Source organism: Camelina sativa, chromosome 10 (genome assembly GCF_030686135.1).
Source record: "Camelina sativa cultivar CO46 ecotype springtype chromosome 10, ASM3068613v1".
Taxonomy (NCBI): Eukaryota; Viridiplantae; Streptophyta; class Magnoliopsida; order Brassicales; family Brassicaceae; genus Camelina; species Camelina sativa.
Window position 1 is genome coordinate 9,699,657 of NC_141889.1, and position 18,291 is coordinate 9,717,947.

At 32.4% G+C, this 18,291-nt stretch overlaps 2 protein-coding genes and 1 long non-coding RNA gene across 4 annotated transcripts; 2 read left to right on the plus strand and 1 right to left on the minus strand.

Moving 5' to 3' along the window:
- The first annotated feature begins 6,961 nt into the window (after positions 1–6,961).
- On the plus strand, positions 6,962–7,630 carry LOC147935947 (uncharacterized). Its single transcript, XR_015567761.1, has 2 exons — positions 6,962–7,091; positions 7,491–7,630. It is a non-coding gene; the product is annotated as an uncharacterized LOC147935947 (long non-coding RNA).
- Positions 7,631–10,058: 2,428 nt separating this feature from the next.
- Positions 10,059–11,635, plus strand: LOC104718338 (class V chitinase-like). The gene is made up of 3 exons (XM_010436063.2): positions 10,059–10,795; positions 10,891–11,295; positions 11,404–11,635. The coding sequence occupies exons 1-3, from the start codon at positions 10,138–10,140 to the stop codon at positions 11,424–11,426; spliced, it is 1,086 nt and encodes a 361-aa protein (XP_010434365.1). The 5' UTR covers positions 10,059–10,137; the 3' UTR covers positions 11,427–11,635.
- Positions 11,636–11,803: 168 nt separating this feature from the next.
- On the minus strand, positions 11,804–17,078 carry LOC104720233 (bifunctional aspartokinase/homoserine dehydrogenase 2, chloroplastic). 2 transcript variants are annotated; one of them, XM_087468928.1, is made up of 18 exons: positions 16,823–17,078; positions 16,383–16,620; positions 15,893–16,267; positions 15,712–15,800; positions 15,323–15,626; positions 15,198–15,250; positions 14,902–15,110; positions 14,706–14,793; positions 14,500–14,613; positions 14,271–14,369; positions 13,971–14,165; positions 13,813–13,895; positions 13,233–13,458; positions 12,961–13,106; positions 12,721–12,856; positions 12,542–12,625; positions 12,369–12,461; positions 11,804–12,255 (listed from the first exon to the last, which is right to left on the minus strand). In XM_087468928.1, the coding sequence occupies exons 2-18, from the start codon at positions 16,603–16,605 to the stop codon at positions 12,010–12,012; spliced, it is 2,763 nt and encodes a 920-aa protein (XP_087325054.1). In that variant the 5' UTR covers positions 16,606–16,620; positions 16,823–17,078; the 3' UTR covers positions 11,804–12,009. The 2 variants fall into 2 exon arrangements, with proteins under 2 accessions (XP_087325054.1, XP_087325053.1); XM_087468927.1 differs by having other exon boundaries at positions 15,893–16,273.
- Between the last annotated feature and the right edge of the window lie 1,213 nt (positions 17,079–18,291).

The window sequence follows — 18,291 nt, forward strand, 5'->3', positions numbered from 1 at the left end:
TAACCTCTCTTTTATATTGTTTCTTGTGAGTTTTTGTGAGTTCTTGTGATGGGTGTATAATTTTTTTCAAAATTAAGAATCCCAATAAGAGTTTCACCATTGGAGGAGCAAAATTTTAATTACTCTTTCACAAGTTCTTATTTTAAAAAAGTACAAAATATATTTTTTTAAAAAATAAAAACCTCAAAATAACATCTTCACCGTTGGAGAAGCTCTAAATGTCTTTACCAAAAAATTTAAGACATGATATCATAAGTTTAAAGACATCAAACCCATTTAAGTAATACTTTTCTTTATTTATTATGTTTTAAGTTCAAGACATCTCTTTTAAAAATGAGGGATGGATATGGTCTTAGAGCACAATATAAACCTAATTCACAATGAAAATAATCACACACGTTTTCTAGTATTTAACACATTTTATTATATAAAGTATGGTTTCAAAAGTTACTAACTCACTAGATCATGACACGTGTCAATTTCAAAAATTACTAACTCATCAGATCGTGACAAGTGTCAATTTTACACAAAATTTTAATTTTAAAAGAAGAAAATCTTACTAACTCACCAGATCGTGACACGTGTCAATTTCAAAAGTTACTAACTCACCAGATCGTGACAAGTGTCAATTTTACACAAATTTCTAATTTTTAAATAAAAAATCTTTTAAAGAATCAAAAAATAAAAAAATTACTAATCATAAAATCTTATTATAAAAAGTTGGGTTTTCAAAATTAGTCATTAATAAGATTATGACATGTGTCAAATATACTGATGAGATGTTGACATGTGTCAAAAATTTTTTTTTTTTTTAAAAAGCTAATTAAGAAAATAGCATTAAATCTACATAAAATTTACATGTTTATATATAAAAAGAAATTTCCTAAATCAAAAAGGAAAATTAACAAACTAATATATCTTTCATTGTACGCTAATTATATTATATGTGTTTTCTTAATTAGATTTTGACATGTATAAACAAAAAACATAATTCATTAAAAATGTATATTATTATTAATCAATAAATAGGGAATAACAAATTTAAAAAGAATAACATAAGTTATGTCAAAAGAATTGTTATTTTTGAAACGTAATAGGACAGCTAATTAAGAAAATAACATTATATCTACATAAATTTACATGTTTAGAAAGCTTTGATCTTTGATTTTTTCCTGATATAATTTTGCTTATCTATTGTGGGTCTTTTATTCGTGCATGTTCTTCAATGGAAACTATCATATGCAATGAAATGTAATCAAAGTATATAAATCCCGCTAAATTAATCGAGGATGGAGATACTGATGGATGTTTCAAAAGTGATTCTACAGCTAGTAGCATTATAAGTTTCAAAAATTAATCGATGGTTGATGTTTCTGGTCAAAATCTATAGTTTTCTCTTCTAGATAATGTCAATGATTCCGGTACTGAAACAAAAGCTACTTGATCGAGTAATTGAGAAGCGATTTTGAAATTTGGGAAGTTAGAACAGTAAACCGTTTAAAAATTGTTTTCAAACCAGATTTATGTGGTTTTTTTATCGGATTTGGTTCGTAAACCGTTTAAACCCAAGTATATAGAGAAATATATGAGAACTTTTGATTGGGTAGAAATAAGTTGAGAACTTACGATTCGAGAATATTTGAGATGAGGTCATAGTTCTAAGTAATTTTGGTACAATGCGATACTTCTGAGGAGTAAACATGTCATCGATTCTTTAACGTGATTATGACATATATCATGTTTTTGATTGTTTCTAAAGTTTTTATTTTGAATTGTTCATAATTTTCAAATTTTTTAATTTTATTATGTTATATTAACTTTCTTTCAATTTCTCAATATTTTCTGTTTCGATTTTTAAAAAATTGTTTACGGTTTAGAATTTATTTTCTTCAACAATTTTAAAATTCGCACATCGTGCGGGCTCTTATCTAGTTTAATGATAAATGATACCTTCCTCTGTTTTAAAATAGTTGTTGTTCTAGGCTAAATTTTTTATTTTAATCTAGTTCTTGTTTCTGTTTTTAATATTATTTTAGTATAAAATTATCTCATTTACAGTTCATTAAATGAAAAAAGAATTAAATCCTTAAGAATTTTAATAGTTAAATAAAGGTATAATAAAATATTTATCTCTTTTTTTTAATTTATGTAAAAAGGTCTAGAATGGAAACTAATAAAATTACGGAAGGATTATTAGTATTATTTTCTTTTATAGTACAATATCATCGTCTATTACCAAGAAAAAGAATGAACACACACATTTATCAAGTTTCTTTCATTGTCTTTTACTTTTTTTGTTTTTAGAGAACTTAGTCGTGCTTCCTACTACTACCTGATTAGCGCATTTATAACATTCTCAATAATAAAAATCACACAAATTCTAAAAATAATTTCACACATTTAAACAATGATATATTCACACAATTGTATATCATCTACTACAAAATATATTTTCATTACATTATATAATTAGATAAGAATTTACTAATTTTAATCAGATTAACTCTTAATAAGTTAATATAAGGTTTTGAATAAAATCAATTTAAAATCAGATTTGTACACTAGGGGTTAGAAACTCACCATAGGTCACACATCTCTGAATTTTCAGTTTCATATCATCATATGTCGGATTTGTAATTAGATTATGTTAATTTTAGCAGAGATAAATTTTGTCTTCATCGAAAGAAGACTTGAGCATTGGCCGGATTGCATATCTTTGATCACAGTTAGACATGAATCCAAGTTTCTAACTGGAAGAAAAAAAATTCGAGATTCAAGACGTTACTTTAGGTGGAGATCTACTAAGGCTAAATAAGAGGATACTTTAGTTGATTTCTTTTATAATTTGCAAAAATTGTGCAAGACTTATAAATAATTGTATGCGATTTATGTAAATGATTCACCAGATCTATCTAAACGTTTCCGTTAAAATTTTGTAAGAAAGTAATATGTGTTATTTTTAAGTCTAATCTTTAATTTGATTTGACCATCAGCTTGAAATAGTTTAAATATCAAGTCTAATCCCAATATTATTGTAATGCATGTGATCATATCATCATGTACATTGTTCGACAAAAGACTTGTTAGATATATATATATCACTAGAATCGGACCGGGGCTAGGGGGAATATTTCAGTTATTTTACATAGAATTATATATTTGAAAGTTTTATAGTTTTAACTCATTATGGTGTGGCTTACCGCAGGCTTTTCAAAACAAATATTTCATGAGATATCGGCTATTTGTGTAATAAATTTGTTTTTTTCTCTTTTTTTTTGTTGTCTGTGTAATAAGTTTGTTTGAATATTTTAGATCTTATATAATTAAAAGAAACGAAAGAGAGTGAAGTATATAGTGAGAGGGAATATGAATCGAATTGAACAAAAAATTATTTAAGATGTGGATGTGGTTGTGATAGTCCGATTATACGAATTTTATTGTATAAGTTTGCATTTATTAATATGATATGCGACAAAAACATAATAATCTGGATTTATGAGCATCGTATACATGAACAATATATTTACCGAATTTTTTTTATTGTAGTTTATATATAGACTAGATGAGGATCCGCCGGATGTACGAGTTTAAAGTTTTATAAATTAAATTAAATTTAATAAAAATATATTAAAATTTGTTGTACGTTATTTATAAATTTTATTTTTATTATAATACACTGATTTATATCCATTTAAATTTTTTTTATGTGTTACTATTAATTACGGCCTAGGCGGCCGTATATACGGTGACAATACGGTATACGGTTACCCACCGTACCGTTTTTAGGCTAAACGTTTAACAAATACGGGTTGGTTGAATACGGTTGCTTATACGGCGTATATACGGTAAGTTTTTTTTTTTTTAACTTCAATCAAGTTATAGATCTATAAATTGATAAAACGCTAAGCTTTATTATCGTTTTCTACTGCCATGACACTTAGGTTGTTTCTCAAACTTCATTCTATATAGAGAGAGTCTTCAGGTTTTCTTTACTCTCCTTCTCTTGTTTTGATTATATGATTTTTCTTTTTTGGCTTTATCATCTATCGTTGTTGTCTTATTGATTAAAGAACTATAATTCTTAATATCGTAAAACTATGTTTGAGTTTGAGTTTTGATATCGTAAAACAGAGTTTTGATATCGTAAAACTCTGTTTTGGAATCTCACCGCATATTTGCCTTTTGTAATTATTTTCAGAAATTATTCAAGTTCCAATGGATTGTTGTATATAAAGGTTGATACTATTGGTTTGACAATTTTATGAGTAATTTTGCAAAGATTTTGATATTTATTTTGTTTTTATTATATATATTTAATTATTTATATGTAATATATTCATATCTATAGATATTTTTAATAAAATATATTTACCGTATATATTCCATATATACAGCCGCATATACGGCTATATGCTAAACGGTGGTCCACCACCCGGCTAGCGCCTAGCGTATTTTAGAACATTGCTATTAAAAGTGTATTTTTTACACCCAAATATACTTTATATTATAAATATATTCTTTATCACCACTTAGAAAATGTCTATATGAACACATTAAGCCAATTATTTTACTTTCACTTCTGCGTAGTTTTTTAATTACTAAAATTGTTGGCTCAAAAAACATTTTGAATAAAAATATATTGCATAATATACTAATCAATGATGTGTCATCATAATAATGTATGACCACCATGGAGAAAACCTCGGCTCTACCCTCATCCTTTATGGAGAGAACCTTGCGTGCAACCTCCTCCATCGTAGAGAGAACCTTAGCTCCGCCTTCCTCCATTAGGGAGATAACCTTGCGTCCAACCTCCTCCACCTTTGTCCCTTGGGGAGATAACCTTGCGTCCAACCTTCTCCATTATAGAGAGAACCTCGGCTCTTTCCGACAACCAATGAAAGTAAAAACTTTTTTCTAACATCACAAAATCTTTTGATAGTAACTAATGTTAAATTTCTCAATGTATTCTTAGAAGTATCTTTGACACACCATGATGTAGGCTCTGTCTCTGTAATGCCTCAACCGCCACCTTGCTTAGTAAGCCCATGTCCACTCTCAGTCCATGGGCCCACCTTCCTAAGTGGGTCCTACATCTATTCTCGGTCCGTGGACCCACCCATATTCGATGGCCGGTTTGTTACATCTGGGAGGCTTTAAAAACTTGTTTACCGACCCTACAACTCAACAAATGATATTTTCCTTTGTTTTGTCCTCACTTGCACAGTTTCGAAAATCATTTCGAGGAAGGTCACCCATCATGAAGTTCTCTCGGGACCCTTGACCAGAAAAATAAGTGCATTTTGATGATATATGTGGCCAAATCAATTCTTTTAAAAATTTCGCAAACCAGGGTGTCACAGTCTTTGAGCTCCTATGGATCTATCAACAATGATTTATGTTTTTCTAATCTATCGATCTATGTTTATTGTAAGCTTGTGTTTGATTAGCCTATTTTATCAATCCTTTAGGTTGATGAGCTTCTAATTGTTATCTCCCTTTGAGATTAAATGAATAATGGTAACTATTATGTTTGCAAATAAAAGAAGGGTTTATGACCAACCATTGGAAAATTAGAAGAAAATTAATTTGACGTACATAATTAAAGAAACAATATAAAATTATAAGCACAGTAATATATGAATCTCAAATAATTCAAAGATAAAATATAAATTAAATAAAATAATTTAAAATATAGTATTAGGAAAAGAAAATGCATATATTAATTTTTTTTGGATCAACATATTAATATTACCTCTTCCCTACTTAAAAACTAAAAAGTAGGAGAAAATTTTGATTTAAAAAATAAGAAAAATTTATCTTCCCATTAAAAAGGATTTCCCAATTAAACAAAGTTGAAAGCAGTGTTTTTGAATAAATTATTTAAATATGAAACAATTTATGTTTATTTACAAAATTTAAAATTAATAATTAACTCTATATTTTCTTTAATCCATTTTTCTATTTTTTTTGTAGAATTAATAACTTAAAATTAAAAATAAGTAAATAATATTATAATTTTGAATTTTATGATATATATATATATAATCTCCTTATAATTATTTCAAAAAAATTGTATTTATAATAAATTCTGTAATTTTTGATAATTATCTTTTTACATTATTAATATTTTTTGAAACAAAATATTTTATTTTTGTTGTAATTAAATTTCTCCTTTTAAATATTAACTTTTACACTTGTCAAAATCTGAGATTGATAACTTGACACATGTCAAAATTTTGTTAACAGCTAACTTCCAAAATCCAACTTTATATAATAAGATGTTTTAGTTCATAGATCGAAATTGTGTTATATATAATGTATTATATGTAACTTATTAGTTATATTAGCAAGTTGGACTGTGTTTACAATAGATTTGTAAGTATTATTGGGTATTTTAAAATAGAATAATTATTATCCTCCATATCTTTCGAGTTTCGACACAAAATACACATATTCCTAAACTTAATTATTACTTTATTAGAGTGATATTGGAGGTTACAATATGTAAAAAGTTACATTACATGTAAGCTAATCTTTTCGTGTAAAAAGTTACATTACATTACATCACATATTCAACTTGACATTTTAAGTGATTTGTGTAAAAGTTGCAAATCCTATGTTATTCAATCATGATTTTAAAAAGTCTCATGAAATCCACTGTTATTCAACTGTTGATTTAAAAATCTGCTTTGAAATCCACTGTTATTCAAAACAGTCTGGATTTGGATTTTAATAAGTTTTAGTGATTTTGGAGGACTTTGGATGATTTGTTTAGTTAAAAATACATAAATACAAATCTCATGGTTTTAGATGGAATTTAAAAGAATTTTACCATAAATTATATCAACTCTCCTAAAATCTATCAAAATTCCAAATTTTCAAAATCCCATCAAATCCTCCAAAATCATTGTTTCCATACATCCCCTAATTATTACTTTATGTTTGCTGCCAAGCAAAGAGAAGAGATAGTTAAAGTTTCCAATTTCCGGAGAAGCGAATTAGCAGAGTTGATCGCGGAAGACATAGCCCCACCCAAATGGCCTGAGAGGATTGATTCCAAACAAACAAAATTAATCGCGTAGATAGAGGTAAGACAAAGTGTGTTTATTGTTCTCTTATGCTTAAGGCCTTTTCTGCTAAAACATCAGAGAATTGATAAAGACAAACGACAAAGCACCGGAGGTGATGTCGGAGATACCATGAAGATCTGAGAAGCTTGAATTGCTCTGATTAATTTGTTTAGAGCTATATTCAAAGATAATTCTAGAGATCCCCAGATTCGTGGCCGATTCGATCACTGCTCTCAACGCCAGACCTTCCGCTACCACAACAGATACAACCTGAGAGGACCTGCATGTCTCTATATTCGACAACTGAACAATCTAATTTTTTTCTCGTTAAGCTAGATTTAAAACCCAATAGTTAATAAATATAGTCTTGACTCCTGAGTGCAGAATGATAGAATAAGCTTGATTTTGTTTTTATAGGTTCATAAAGTATGTGAAACGCCATTGTTAAATTGTAGAAATGGAGACCATAGCGCAGTAGAAAATTTTTTTCTATATTGAGATGGTTGGTGTTTCGTTGTACATGAAGTAAAACCAATACATGGTTCCTACAAAACAAATTAAAATCGTTAATGTGTTAAACATGATTACACATATATAACATGTGCCATAACTGGAGTTGTAGTGGCAGCCATAGCGAAAAGGTGAATAAAATATACAGGAAAGAAAGAGTGGAAGGTGTAATGATTCGACCTTCGATGACTAACATAGAATTTATAGGAAGACGTCTAGCAGCACCGATTATGGCAGATTTTAGGGTATATTCTTAGAATTCGTAGTATTTATTGTATAACTTTTTTTTTTGGTAATTCATACATTTTTTTTTTGGTAATTGTATTTATTGTATAACTAATTAGGTAATACTTATATTCTTTACTACTAGATTATGAGCCGCGATACACCGCGGAGCAAGTTTTTATTTTTATTTTTTTTGTTAATGTACTATTTTAATACTAATTTTGCTAATGTACTCTTTTATTAATTTTAGTGATTTATCATATAATTCGTGGTATACCACAACAACACTTTTTGTTTAATACAATATTAACTAAATCAGTTTGATTCGACATATTTTATATTTGTGTTGTTAAAATAGTAAAATAAAGATTTGACCCGTATTGAAGTATCATAATAATGATATTTTATTTTTTAGTATTATCAATTCAATCATGTAATGTCATATAACCCGTTATTTATTATAACTCGTTTGTATTATTTTGAAAATTTAATGTTTAAATATTCATAATTTAAAATTTTTTATTAAATTTAGATATATCAATTATAAATTGTAAACTTCTTAAAATTCTATAAATTACTATATATGGTAAATTTACTATATATGTATGTTGAACACACACTTTTTCTATTAATTGAGTAATATAAATTCGTTTTAAAAAAATTCAAATCAAAATATATGCAGGAAAAATATACATTTTTATTAAATTTATGTATTATATGATGATTCACTATTTTAAATTTTAAAATCAATAAAGATGATAGGAGAATAATTTTTTTAATATAGAATAAATCTTCTAAATATCTATATTAATTATAGGATATTATATATATGGATATTTAAAATATTTTAATTCTGTTTGGTTATAAGGATAGTAGAAAAAATTAACTATACTTGTTTGGATATGAATATAAGCATTAATTGCATTAAATGTAAAAACTTTCCAAAATGTATTTTGAACAAAAGTTGCTGCAAAAATACTAGTATAGATGTATATATTTTCTTCAAAGTTAGTATTCTGTACGGATCGGATATTCTAATTTGACGTCGGATTGAATAGCGTAATTAAATCACGTAATTGTCGTGATATGAAAATGAATTAAAGATTAACCTACATATTTTTTTATATTAAAATATTAAGCTTTTTAAAATCTCGTAAATGGGGAAAAATCAAACTCATTTATATTAAGTATCTGATTGCTAGATTTCGGGTAATTTCATAAATTTGACCCGATCCAAAACATAGTTATGGACTAATCTACCCGACTTTGAATTCTAGACTAAATTACAGTGGTATTTTAGGCATAGGCAAAGTTGTACTTCTCTCTTACTAATAAGGATATATCCAATTGTTTTTTTTTTTTTGCAACCATCCCATTGTTTTTTTCTTTCAACTATCCGATTGTTTCTTTTCTCTTTTTTTATTAACAGGAGACTTTCTTTTGTGAGCTATTAATTTTTTATGTTATGTTTGAGAGCTATACATATCCTATATAAATAACTAGATGTGTGAATCTCAGATATATAAGTATATAATAAGTAACAAAGCATAATATTGTAAAATTGTGACCTTTGGAATATATTTGAAAATGAAAAGGTTTAGAAAGTTGATAGTTAAGTGATTTTTATCCGTCAACAATGTGGTAAGATCAGTAAATAATTTCTGATATAGAATTTTGAAGTAGAATTCGAAAGTATACTATCAATTGTATCTCAACTGAACTATAACATCTGTATCTCAACAAAATATGTATACCTATAAATATGTTATACTTATAAAAATATACCGCTTTTTATAGTTTAGTTGACCCCGGTAAGATAAATTTCTGGGGCCATCACTATGCACCAATACATTGTGAGACAAATAGAAAAAAATCCTAAGCTGAAAGCCTAATAGCAGACTAATGATCTGGTATGTGTAGAAGCATGTATTCATGACATTCAATAATTAAAATCACTGTGGAAACAGTTGGACCTTAATTCTTAAAACTAGTATATGATAAACTCTTCAACCACCATTTTAAACTTTACAAACAAGTGTTAATTAAATAAGGATACATCAAGTATGATGATAGGGATGAGCTTCTTTCTTAATGGTTCGTGTCACAGTCACAGCATTTAGTAAAGACTTTTGGTTTTGGAAATCAAATTAACTTCAAGACTTGAATTTGTCTAAAGTCTTTTGAATATTTCAAAATAAGTCTTCCCAAAATCAATATAAATAGATAAAGGAAGCACCCTCTTAGTTTGTATCACCACCACAACAAAGCACCAACAAACAAAGAAACACAGCTAGAGAAAGCATTTTGTCAAAAGACTTTGAGACCAAAAATGTCTTCTGATGAGAATCAGGGAACCCCAGCCTCCGTGGTAAAAGCTTCGTACTGGTATCCAGATGGAGAGACCCCTGAGTCCATAACTTCGGCCGAAACCATTCCCTCAGCTCTCTTCACTCACCTTTTCTGCGCCTACGCTGATCTCGCGGCTGACACCCAGACAGTTTATGTCTCCCGAAAGCACGACTACATGTTTTCCACTTTCACTGACACCGTCAAGATTAAAAACGACCAGGTGCAGACCCTCTTGTCGGTGGGCGGAAGAAATGCAAATTATGTGTTTGCGTCAATGGCAAGTAGACAAAACTCTCGGGAGATGTTCATTGATTCTTGGATTAGGATCGCTAGACGTTACGGATTCCATGGTCTCGATTTAGCATGGGAGTACCCAAACAGTGATGCTGAGATGAACGACTTTGGGGACCTAGTTAGAGATTTGCGAGATGCGGTTAACGCCGAGCACTCGCTCACCAACCGACCGATTTTGCTGTTGACGGCTGCCGTTTACTACTCCCCGGTTTACAAGAAGTTTACCTACCCAGTTAAAGTGATGAAAGATAGCTTGGATTGGGTTAATATCATAGCCTATGATTTTTTCGGTCCGTCCGGTACCCTTGGTCTGCCCGCTTGTCTGTATAATCCTTGGGATAAAGGTATAAAGTTTATATTATAAACATAACTTACTTATTTCCCTACGATCCATATATGTGTATTTTTTGGTCAAACTCGAATAAAATTTGGTTGACAGATCCATGCGGCGACTCTGGTTTGAAACAGTGGATTAAGGCCGGACTTCCAGAGAGGAAAGCAGTCTTTGGATTCTCATACCTTGGCTGGTCCTGGTCCCATAATGCCGAAGACGACAAGGATCACGGTAATGATGCTGCAGCCATCACCCGAGGCCAAGTAGCACTGACACCTAACGGTTCTATCAGCTATAGTAAGATAAAGGAGTTCATAAAGGATTACGGACCCACAACGGAACATGACAAGGCAGTGGTCGAAGATTACTGTTTCTCCAAGGAGACTTTGATTAGGTACGACGATACTCAGAGCGTCGTGACGAAAGTGAGATACACTAAGTGCAACGATCTGCTTGGTTACTTTGCCTGGAACGTTGGAGCTGACGATAACACTCTTCTATCCACCGCAGGTTCGTCTCTTTTTTTCCTTTCATAAATATTATTTTTCGTTTCGATTCTTTCTATTCCAGCAAATATATATACTGAGTCTCTTATATATGTATTTTGAACTTTTACAGCATCGCAAGCATGGGATGCTTAATAGACAACCATCGGAGGAGTTCCCACAACGAAAACAAGTGAATGAAGAAGGAAATAAATAAAAGACGAGTGAAGAATAAAACACGTTTGCTTTATGTTGTTGCTGTCTACATTTATCATGTTTTCTATAATTTTTTTTTAAAAAAGTAAGAATGCTTGCTTATATTATTGTAAACAAAATTCATTAAATTGGAGAAATCTTTTTGTGCATTTATTCTGCATGTCCAGCTGCTGGGACTCACCGAGTCACCGTCTACTAGTTTTTTCCAACAAATGCCTTACCAACTTGCTTCAGCGCAATTCCAACGAAACTTATAAAAAGAAGATAAGAAATTCTAATTGACCTCGACCACCGAAATAAAATAGATACTCCATATATTCTAAAGAAATGCTTCGTTTTATTAAATTGCACATCGTTTAGATCTAAAAAAATATTCAAAAAAAAAAACAACAAACTAGTCGCTATTGTACATTACCACAAAAATTACAAAGACCAGCAAAAAGTTGTTGATTCGTAGCTGATACTTTAAGCGCAAAAACAGATAGCAAAACTGATAATTAATGTGGGGGTTTTTTTCCACCGGTTAGGACGGTGCACCGAGATAAGATGCGAGCCTTAGTATGTCGCTGAATATACCACCGGCCGTGACTTGAGCACCAGCTCCAGGTCCTCGGACAATAAGTGGATGATCCTTGTACCTTGTTGTTGTGAATGCTATTATGTTGTCTGAACCCGCCAGCTGCGCGAATGGATGTTCTTTCTTGTATCTCCGAAGTTCAACTGTTCCCTTTTGGTTAATTGCGTCCACCACACCAACATATCTCAGGACCTGAATCAAAAGTTTAAATTATTGTTGATATGATCAAATTGATCAAACGTGAATGATCTTTAGCCGGATTTAAGATCCGTCAAATTGAAAAGGTTTATGGTGTATGATCTTACCTCCCCGGAGTTCTCAGCATCTAGCCTTTCTTTTGCTAGGTCCCCGTCATATAGTGGAAGTTTCTCCATGAATTCTTCAGCAGAAGCGCATCCCTGAAAGTAGATTAGGAAGAACATTAGATACAGAAGATGCTAATTTTAATGATAATGAAAGGTATATGTAGATCATTTACTTTTAGCGGTTCAGGGACGAGACTTCTAATAGGAAGATCCGCGAGGTCCAATTTCAGTCCAGATTCTCGAGCGAGGATTGTCACCTACACAAACAGAGGAGTTTTGGTTTCATGAGAGAGACTACCATCATTGCAGAACTTTGCTGTGTCAGTTTGATACGTAAGAAGCAATAACGTACCTTCCTTGCAACATCAGTTCCAGATAAGTCATCTCTTGGATCAGGCTCAGTGAAACCTGCTTTCTTTGCTTCAGCGACAACCTCGCTGAAACTTCGGTCTCCAACAAAGTTGTTGAATAGGTAACTCAAAGTTCCACTGGAGAAAAAACAAAAACAACAAAATGCAAAGGAGAAATCATCAAGAATGATACCAGAAAGGAACTCAGAGTCAAATTGTGGTGAAACTGTTAACTAACAGACCTACAAATGCCCTCTATGCGTAGTATCTTGTCTCCTGTCTCAAGGAGACCACGTAAAGTGCTGATAATTGGAAGACCAGCTCCAACAGTGGCTTCATAGAAGTAATGTGTATAAGATTTCCTTTGAAGATCTCTCAGTTTCAAGTACTGAGCACACACAAAAAAGAAACATCAGTGGAGTAAGAAACCAACACAGGACAGGAACATTTCCTAATGAGTTTCTCTAACGGATTCAAAAGACGTATACTTGATGAGATGAGAAGAATATAACACCTGATCAAGGGGACCTGAGTTAGCCTTTTTATTTGGGGTAATGACGTGGATTCCCTTCCGTAACCAATCATAGTAACGGCTCGCGATAACAGAGTCTGCTGTACAATCAACCAATACAGAGTTGGGGATAAAATGATTTCCATGCACTTGTTGAGTGAATTTATCCAAATTGGCCTCTGTTCCCTTCTCGTTTAAAAGTTCTCTCCATCTCGACAAATCAATACCACTGCAATAAACAACATAGGTACAAGTCATGTGGTATTGAAACAGAATGATCATCCGCAGTTTGGAATTGAGATTAGGATTTGTCAGATAATGTCAGCTGTCCAAGATTAATGTTTACGTCATTAATACATCAACCGACAGATAAAACACACGATAACAATCAAGGGAGAGCCATGGCCAGGTATGCGAAACAGGAAACTAAAATCTTCTAGGATGCATACGGCTTCGGATCGAGAGTTTGGGATATTTTTCTCTCCAGAGAAAAGTAAAATATGCTGTCATGCCATCAAGAATGGATCCGTATGTCCTACAACGTGCCAGAAACAAAGAACTGTACAGAATAAGTTATTCTTACATGTCACTTAATAGCATAGTCTTTGAACCAGTGATTCCCAAAACACGCAGATCAATGTTGAATTCTTGTTTGAGAACAGCAGCCTGGAAAACATAATTTAATGCTTAATCAGCTTCTTAAAGGATTTTGAAAATACTGAACAACAATATGAAGTTCACCTGGTCTCTCAGCTGGTCAAGTAATGTAGCACCTATCAAGCCCGGTCCTATGATTCCCATTGCTAATGTAGTTCTTGACAAGAAAAACCTCGAGTGCACAGCTCTTAATGCCTTAACGCTATCTTCACGTTTAATAACGACAGTAACATTGTACTCAGAACAGCCTTGAGATATAGCTCGGACATTAATATTAGCCTGCAAGTGAGATACAAAAATAAGTACAAGGGTGCAATAAAGCTAAAATGTGTATGAGATGGATGATCCCTTATCACAATGGTTACAGTTTTAAGTAATGACCACCTTTGCCAAAGCACTGAAAAGTGTACAACTAACTCCAGGTGTACTAGCCATTTTCTGGCCAACTGCTGCTAAGATGCTACAGTTTGGTATAACCTCAATCTGAGAAAAAGAATTATATTATTGTTATTGAAACTGGCTAAGAAAAAATTATCAAATATATATGGTTAATTAGAATACGCAGGAAATAGCTGTGCTAGGATTAAAACAGAAATCAGAGAGATAGAGAGACCTGAGACAGACGTCCAGCTTGTAAAGCTTCACTAAATCTCGACCGCAGTGCCTCAGAAACAGCATTTACTTCCTTCTCAGGCACGGCAAAGCATACAGAATGCTCACTGCTAGCCTGGACAATGAATATATCAATGGCATAACCCTCTGCCTCTCAAAATGAAGAAAATTGCGATAATGATAAGGCAAGTTTTGAAATAAAGGCACCTGTGATATCATAATCACATTAGCTCCAACATCTTTTACACAGCCAAAAATGTCACTAGCAGTACCGGGTACCCCAGCCATTCCAGTACTGTCAGAATGAATTGGAAGAAGGAAGTCAACAGGGGAGGTATAAATGCCGCTTGTCAATTAAAAGAACAGAAATAAAACTCGAACAACAACGGCAAAGGTAGCTTACCCTTCAACATTTATGAGAGCCAAATTGTCGATAGTTGCAAATCCTTTGACAGGAGTTGTCAGTTTAAGGTTATAATCATCTTCAGGAGGTTGACAGATTATTGTTCCCGGTGCAGAGAGATTGAAAATATTTCTTATCACAATCGGAATATTATATCGCATCACAGGAATGATGGTGCGAGGATGTAAAACATTTGCTCCAAAATAAGACTGCATGAAGTTAAATGTTTTGATCAAAAGTTTGTACTTGGCATGATGAAACTCCCGAATATAGGATAACAAGAACGCTAAGTTTACCATTTCCCAGGCCTCTTGATAAGAAAGTGTCTGGAGTATTACTGCCTCATTAACTGCAGGCAAAACTTCTTGTTAAAATTACATCCTAGAATATAAGGGATTAAAGGCAGAAGAATAGGACAGACCTTTGCAAGGGTCCGCACTGTATACACCATCAACATCTGTCCAGATTGTTACTTGACGAGCCCTCAATAGAGCACCCATGATAGCTGCAGAGAAATCACTCCCATCTCTTTTCAAAGTTGTTGGAATATTTTGTGGAGTGCTAGCAATGAACCCAGTTGCAATAATAATTTTCGATGGATTTGAGGAGAACCACTTATCGAGTCTCTTCTCAGATTCACCAAAATCAGGATCGACCTGATTAGAGCTGGTGGGATTAACAATGAGCACGTCTCTAGTATCCATCCACTTGCAGTCAAGCCCAGTCTACAGTCAAAAGAATAGAGAGATCACAAAGTGTACAGCCTCAATTATGTCACATGAATGCAATCATCATACGCATCATTCAAACCTTTCTGACAACATATGATAGCATCTGAGCAGACCAAAGTTCCCCATGTCCCGCAACAAAATCTGAAAACGACTCTGATGCATGGCCAGCTGCAAATGAAAGATTTCAGTACTCAGTTCTTCTTCTGAAATCAAACTTAAAAGTAAATAGGAAACACAAATACGATTACTAATCACGCTACCTATGTAAATGGCACGAAGCATTGCTTTTAGATTACTAATATCATTATGCAAATGTGACAAGAAACTAGCGAGATCATCCCCATCGAGAAGGTCACGAGCCGTCAACCGATGCTTTTCCAGGACAGCTTCCAAGGCGGATAAATAAGAATCATCTCGTGATTGTGCCTTGCGGATTAAGTCATACATCATATCTGTGACCTTGGACATTGCAGAGACAACCGCAAGTTTCCTTTCAGAATTATCATTGATTATAACCTCAGCAACATTCCTAATCCTCTGAGAGTTCCCAACACAAGTCCCACCAAACTTATGAACACTCCACATTTCACCCTTAGGAATCTGAACTTGATCCACTGATTTCTCAGTCGATACACCTGAAACTGCAACCAAATTGAGTAATCACTTTGACTACAATTCCAACACTCATTATCAGAAGGGAAAACAAAAAAGCTCATATATCTATCAATATGAATCAAAACAAAAACTAACCAGTAGTAGCTGTAGCTGATAGATGAAAATCCGGAAGTTCACATCGAATCATACCAACGCCGCCGCCGCCGCCAATAGTCTGCCGAAACCTGGGCAATACAAGACGCCGCCGGAGACAAGGAGGTTTCGGGACACGGACAAGGCATTGCGGCGGAAAACATCCAAATCTAATCGGATTAGTATTCGGCGGAGAAAGAGTAAATGACGGCTTTAGAGTCGCCATGTTTATCGAATATACCTGCAACCAAACCACAGAGTTACAAGCTTCCAACACACTGACCTCCGAAGAATCAAATCGAAACGCTTCAAAACTCAACGAATCAATCGACTAAAAATACCACTTAAGTCGGCTACAACAGTGAAGTGTTAAACCCTAAATTAGCTTTTCATAGAGAAACAAACAAAAAAAAACAATAATAAATAAAGAGAAGAAGACTCACAGTGATGATTTCCCGGCGGCACGGCGGCGGAGAAAGGGAGAAATTAAATAAATAAAAAAGGTGTACGGCTTTGATTAGTGCGGCGAAATAGCGCGAGCGATTTGAAATGTAGTCAAAAAAAGGTTTTTAAGAATCTGAGAGACCTCACGAGTCCACCAGACCAGAGAGAGTGAAGGAAGAATCTCCGAGAAGCGGCTTCACGATTTTTGTCAATCAACAATAAGCCGCCACGTGGCTATCTGCGTCAACGGCGTCCAAGTAATTAATTAATTATCACGTTTTTTATTTCGTCTTTTATTGTGTTTTGATTAAAGCCCTTTTTGGCCCATTAGAATTAATTTACATTTTGGGCTTATAAATGAAGCCTCATTTTGTTTTATATAGGATGTCTATATCAAGTTTTGGATTAAAGCCCTTTTTGACCTATTAGAATTATGCACTCACACCCACTTTCTCCAAAATTATTAATACTCACACCTACTTTCTATTATTTATATACTTTTCTCAAGTTTAATTACATTTTACCCCCTCACTCCTTCTAACCCCTACTATTTCTCTCTCTCTATCTCTCTCTCACAATTATTCAACCAAACAATACATCTTATTCTTCCTTGTTTTGTTTTTCCTCATCCATTGAAATAGAAAAGTCTATTCATGTTTCTCTCCCTTTCTCTCTCACATTTCTTTTCTAAAGTTTTCAAAAACCATTCCAACAATGGTGGAAATCTAGACAAGGTGAAATTTTTAGATCTTTTTCCTTATCATTTTAGATTATATGAAATTTGATCTGGGTTTTCTTGGTTTTATTGTGATTTTGTGATTTTACTGATTAATTGTGAACTTTTTAATATTGAATTTGTTTTAGTTCGATCTGGGAAAAAATTTGAGTTTTGTTGTGTGAGTGTTATTTATTACGTATATTGTATCCACAAATAGTTATCCATTTGGATAAGTTTGACAAATAATGTATCCACAAATATTGCATCCACAAATAGTTATCCAAGTGGACAAATATCGTATCCACAAATTGCACTATAACCCCATATGTTTCTATATGGACATGTTGTCATAGTCACCTGAATTGATGTGTATTACTTATATTTTGTATGAATAAACACAAGTAACTATCATTAACAATACTGCAATTGACTATCCACTTATCATTGAACAAATGTTCAACGACAAATGGATACTTTATAATCTAAAAATTCATCAAAAATATAGCAATATATATCTTAAAATATAAAAAATATATAATCATAACATATTGTATATAAATAAATAGATAATTTGTTTTATAATAACCAAATAAAGTGTTAATAACAAAAAAAGATAAAAATAGATAAAATAAGAAGAGAAAGAGGAGAGGGACAAAATTATCTAACTAACAATGACACCTAAACAGCAAACTTAAGAAAGTATAGTAAGTTTGTAAAGTAGGTGTGGGTGCAACAAGTTAAACCTAAAGT

Bases quoted from the DNA above. Each gene is read 5' to 3' on its own strand.
- LOC104718338 (XM_010436063.2), top strand. From the start codon at position 10,138: ATGTCTTCTGATGAGAATCAGGGAACCCCAGCCTCCGTGGTAAAAGCT. The intron at 10,796-10,890 runs GTATAAAGTTTA...TTTGGTTGACAG, and splicing joins GTATAATCCTTGGGATAAAG to ATCCATGCGGCGACTCTGGT. The intron at 11,296-11,403 runs GTTCGTCTCTTT...GAACTTTTACAG, and splicing joins CACTCTTCTATCCACCGCAG to CATCGCAAGCATGGGATGCT.
- LOC104720233 (XM_087468927.1), bottom strand. From the start codon at position 16,605: ATGGCGACTCTAAAGCCGTCATTTACTCTTTCTCCGCCGAATACTAAT. The intron at 16,274-16,382 runs GTTAGTTTTTGT...ATTTGGTTGCAG, and splicing joins ATCAGCTACAGCTACTACTG to TTTCAGGTGTATCGACTGAG. The intron at 14,614-14,705 runs GTGCCTTTATTT...TTCATTGTCCAG, and splicing joins ATGTGATTATGATATCACAG to GCTAGCAGTGAGCATTCTGT.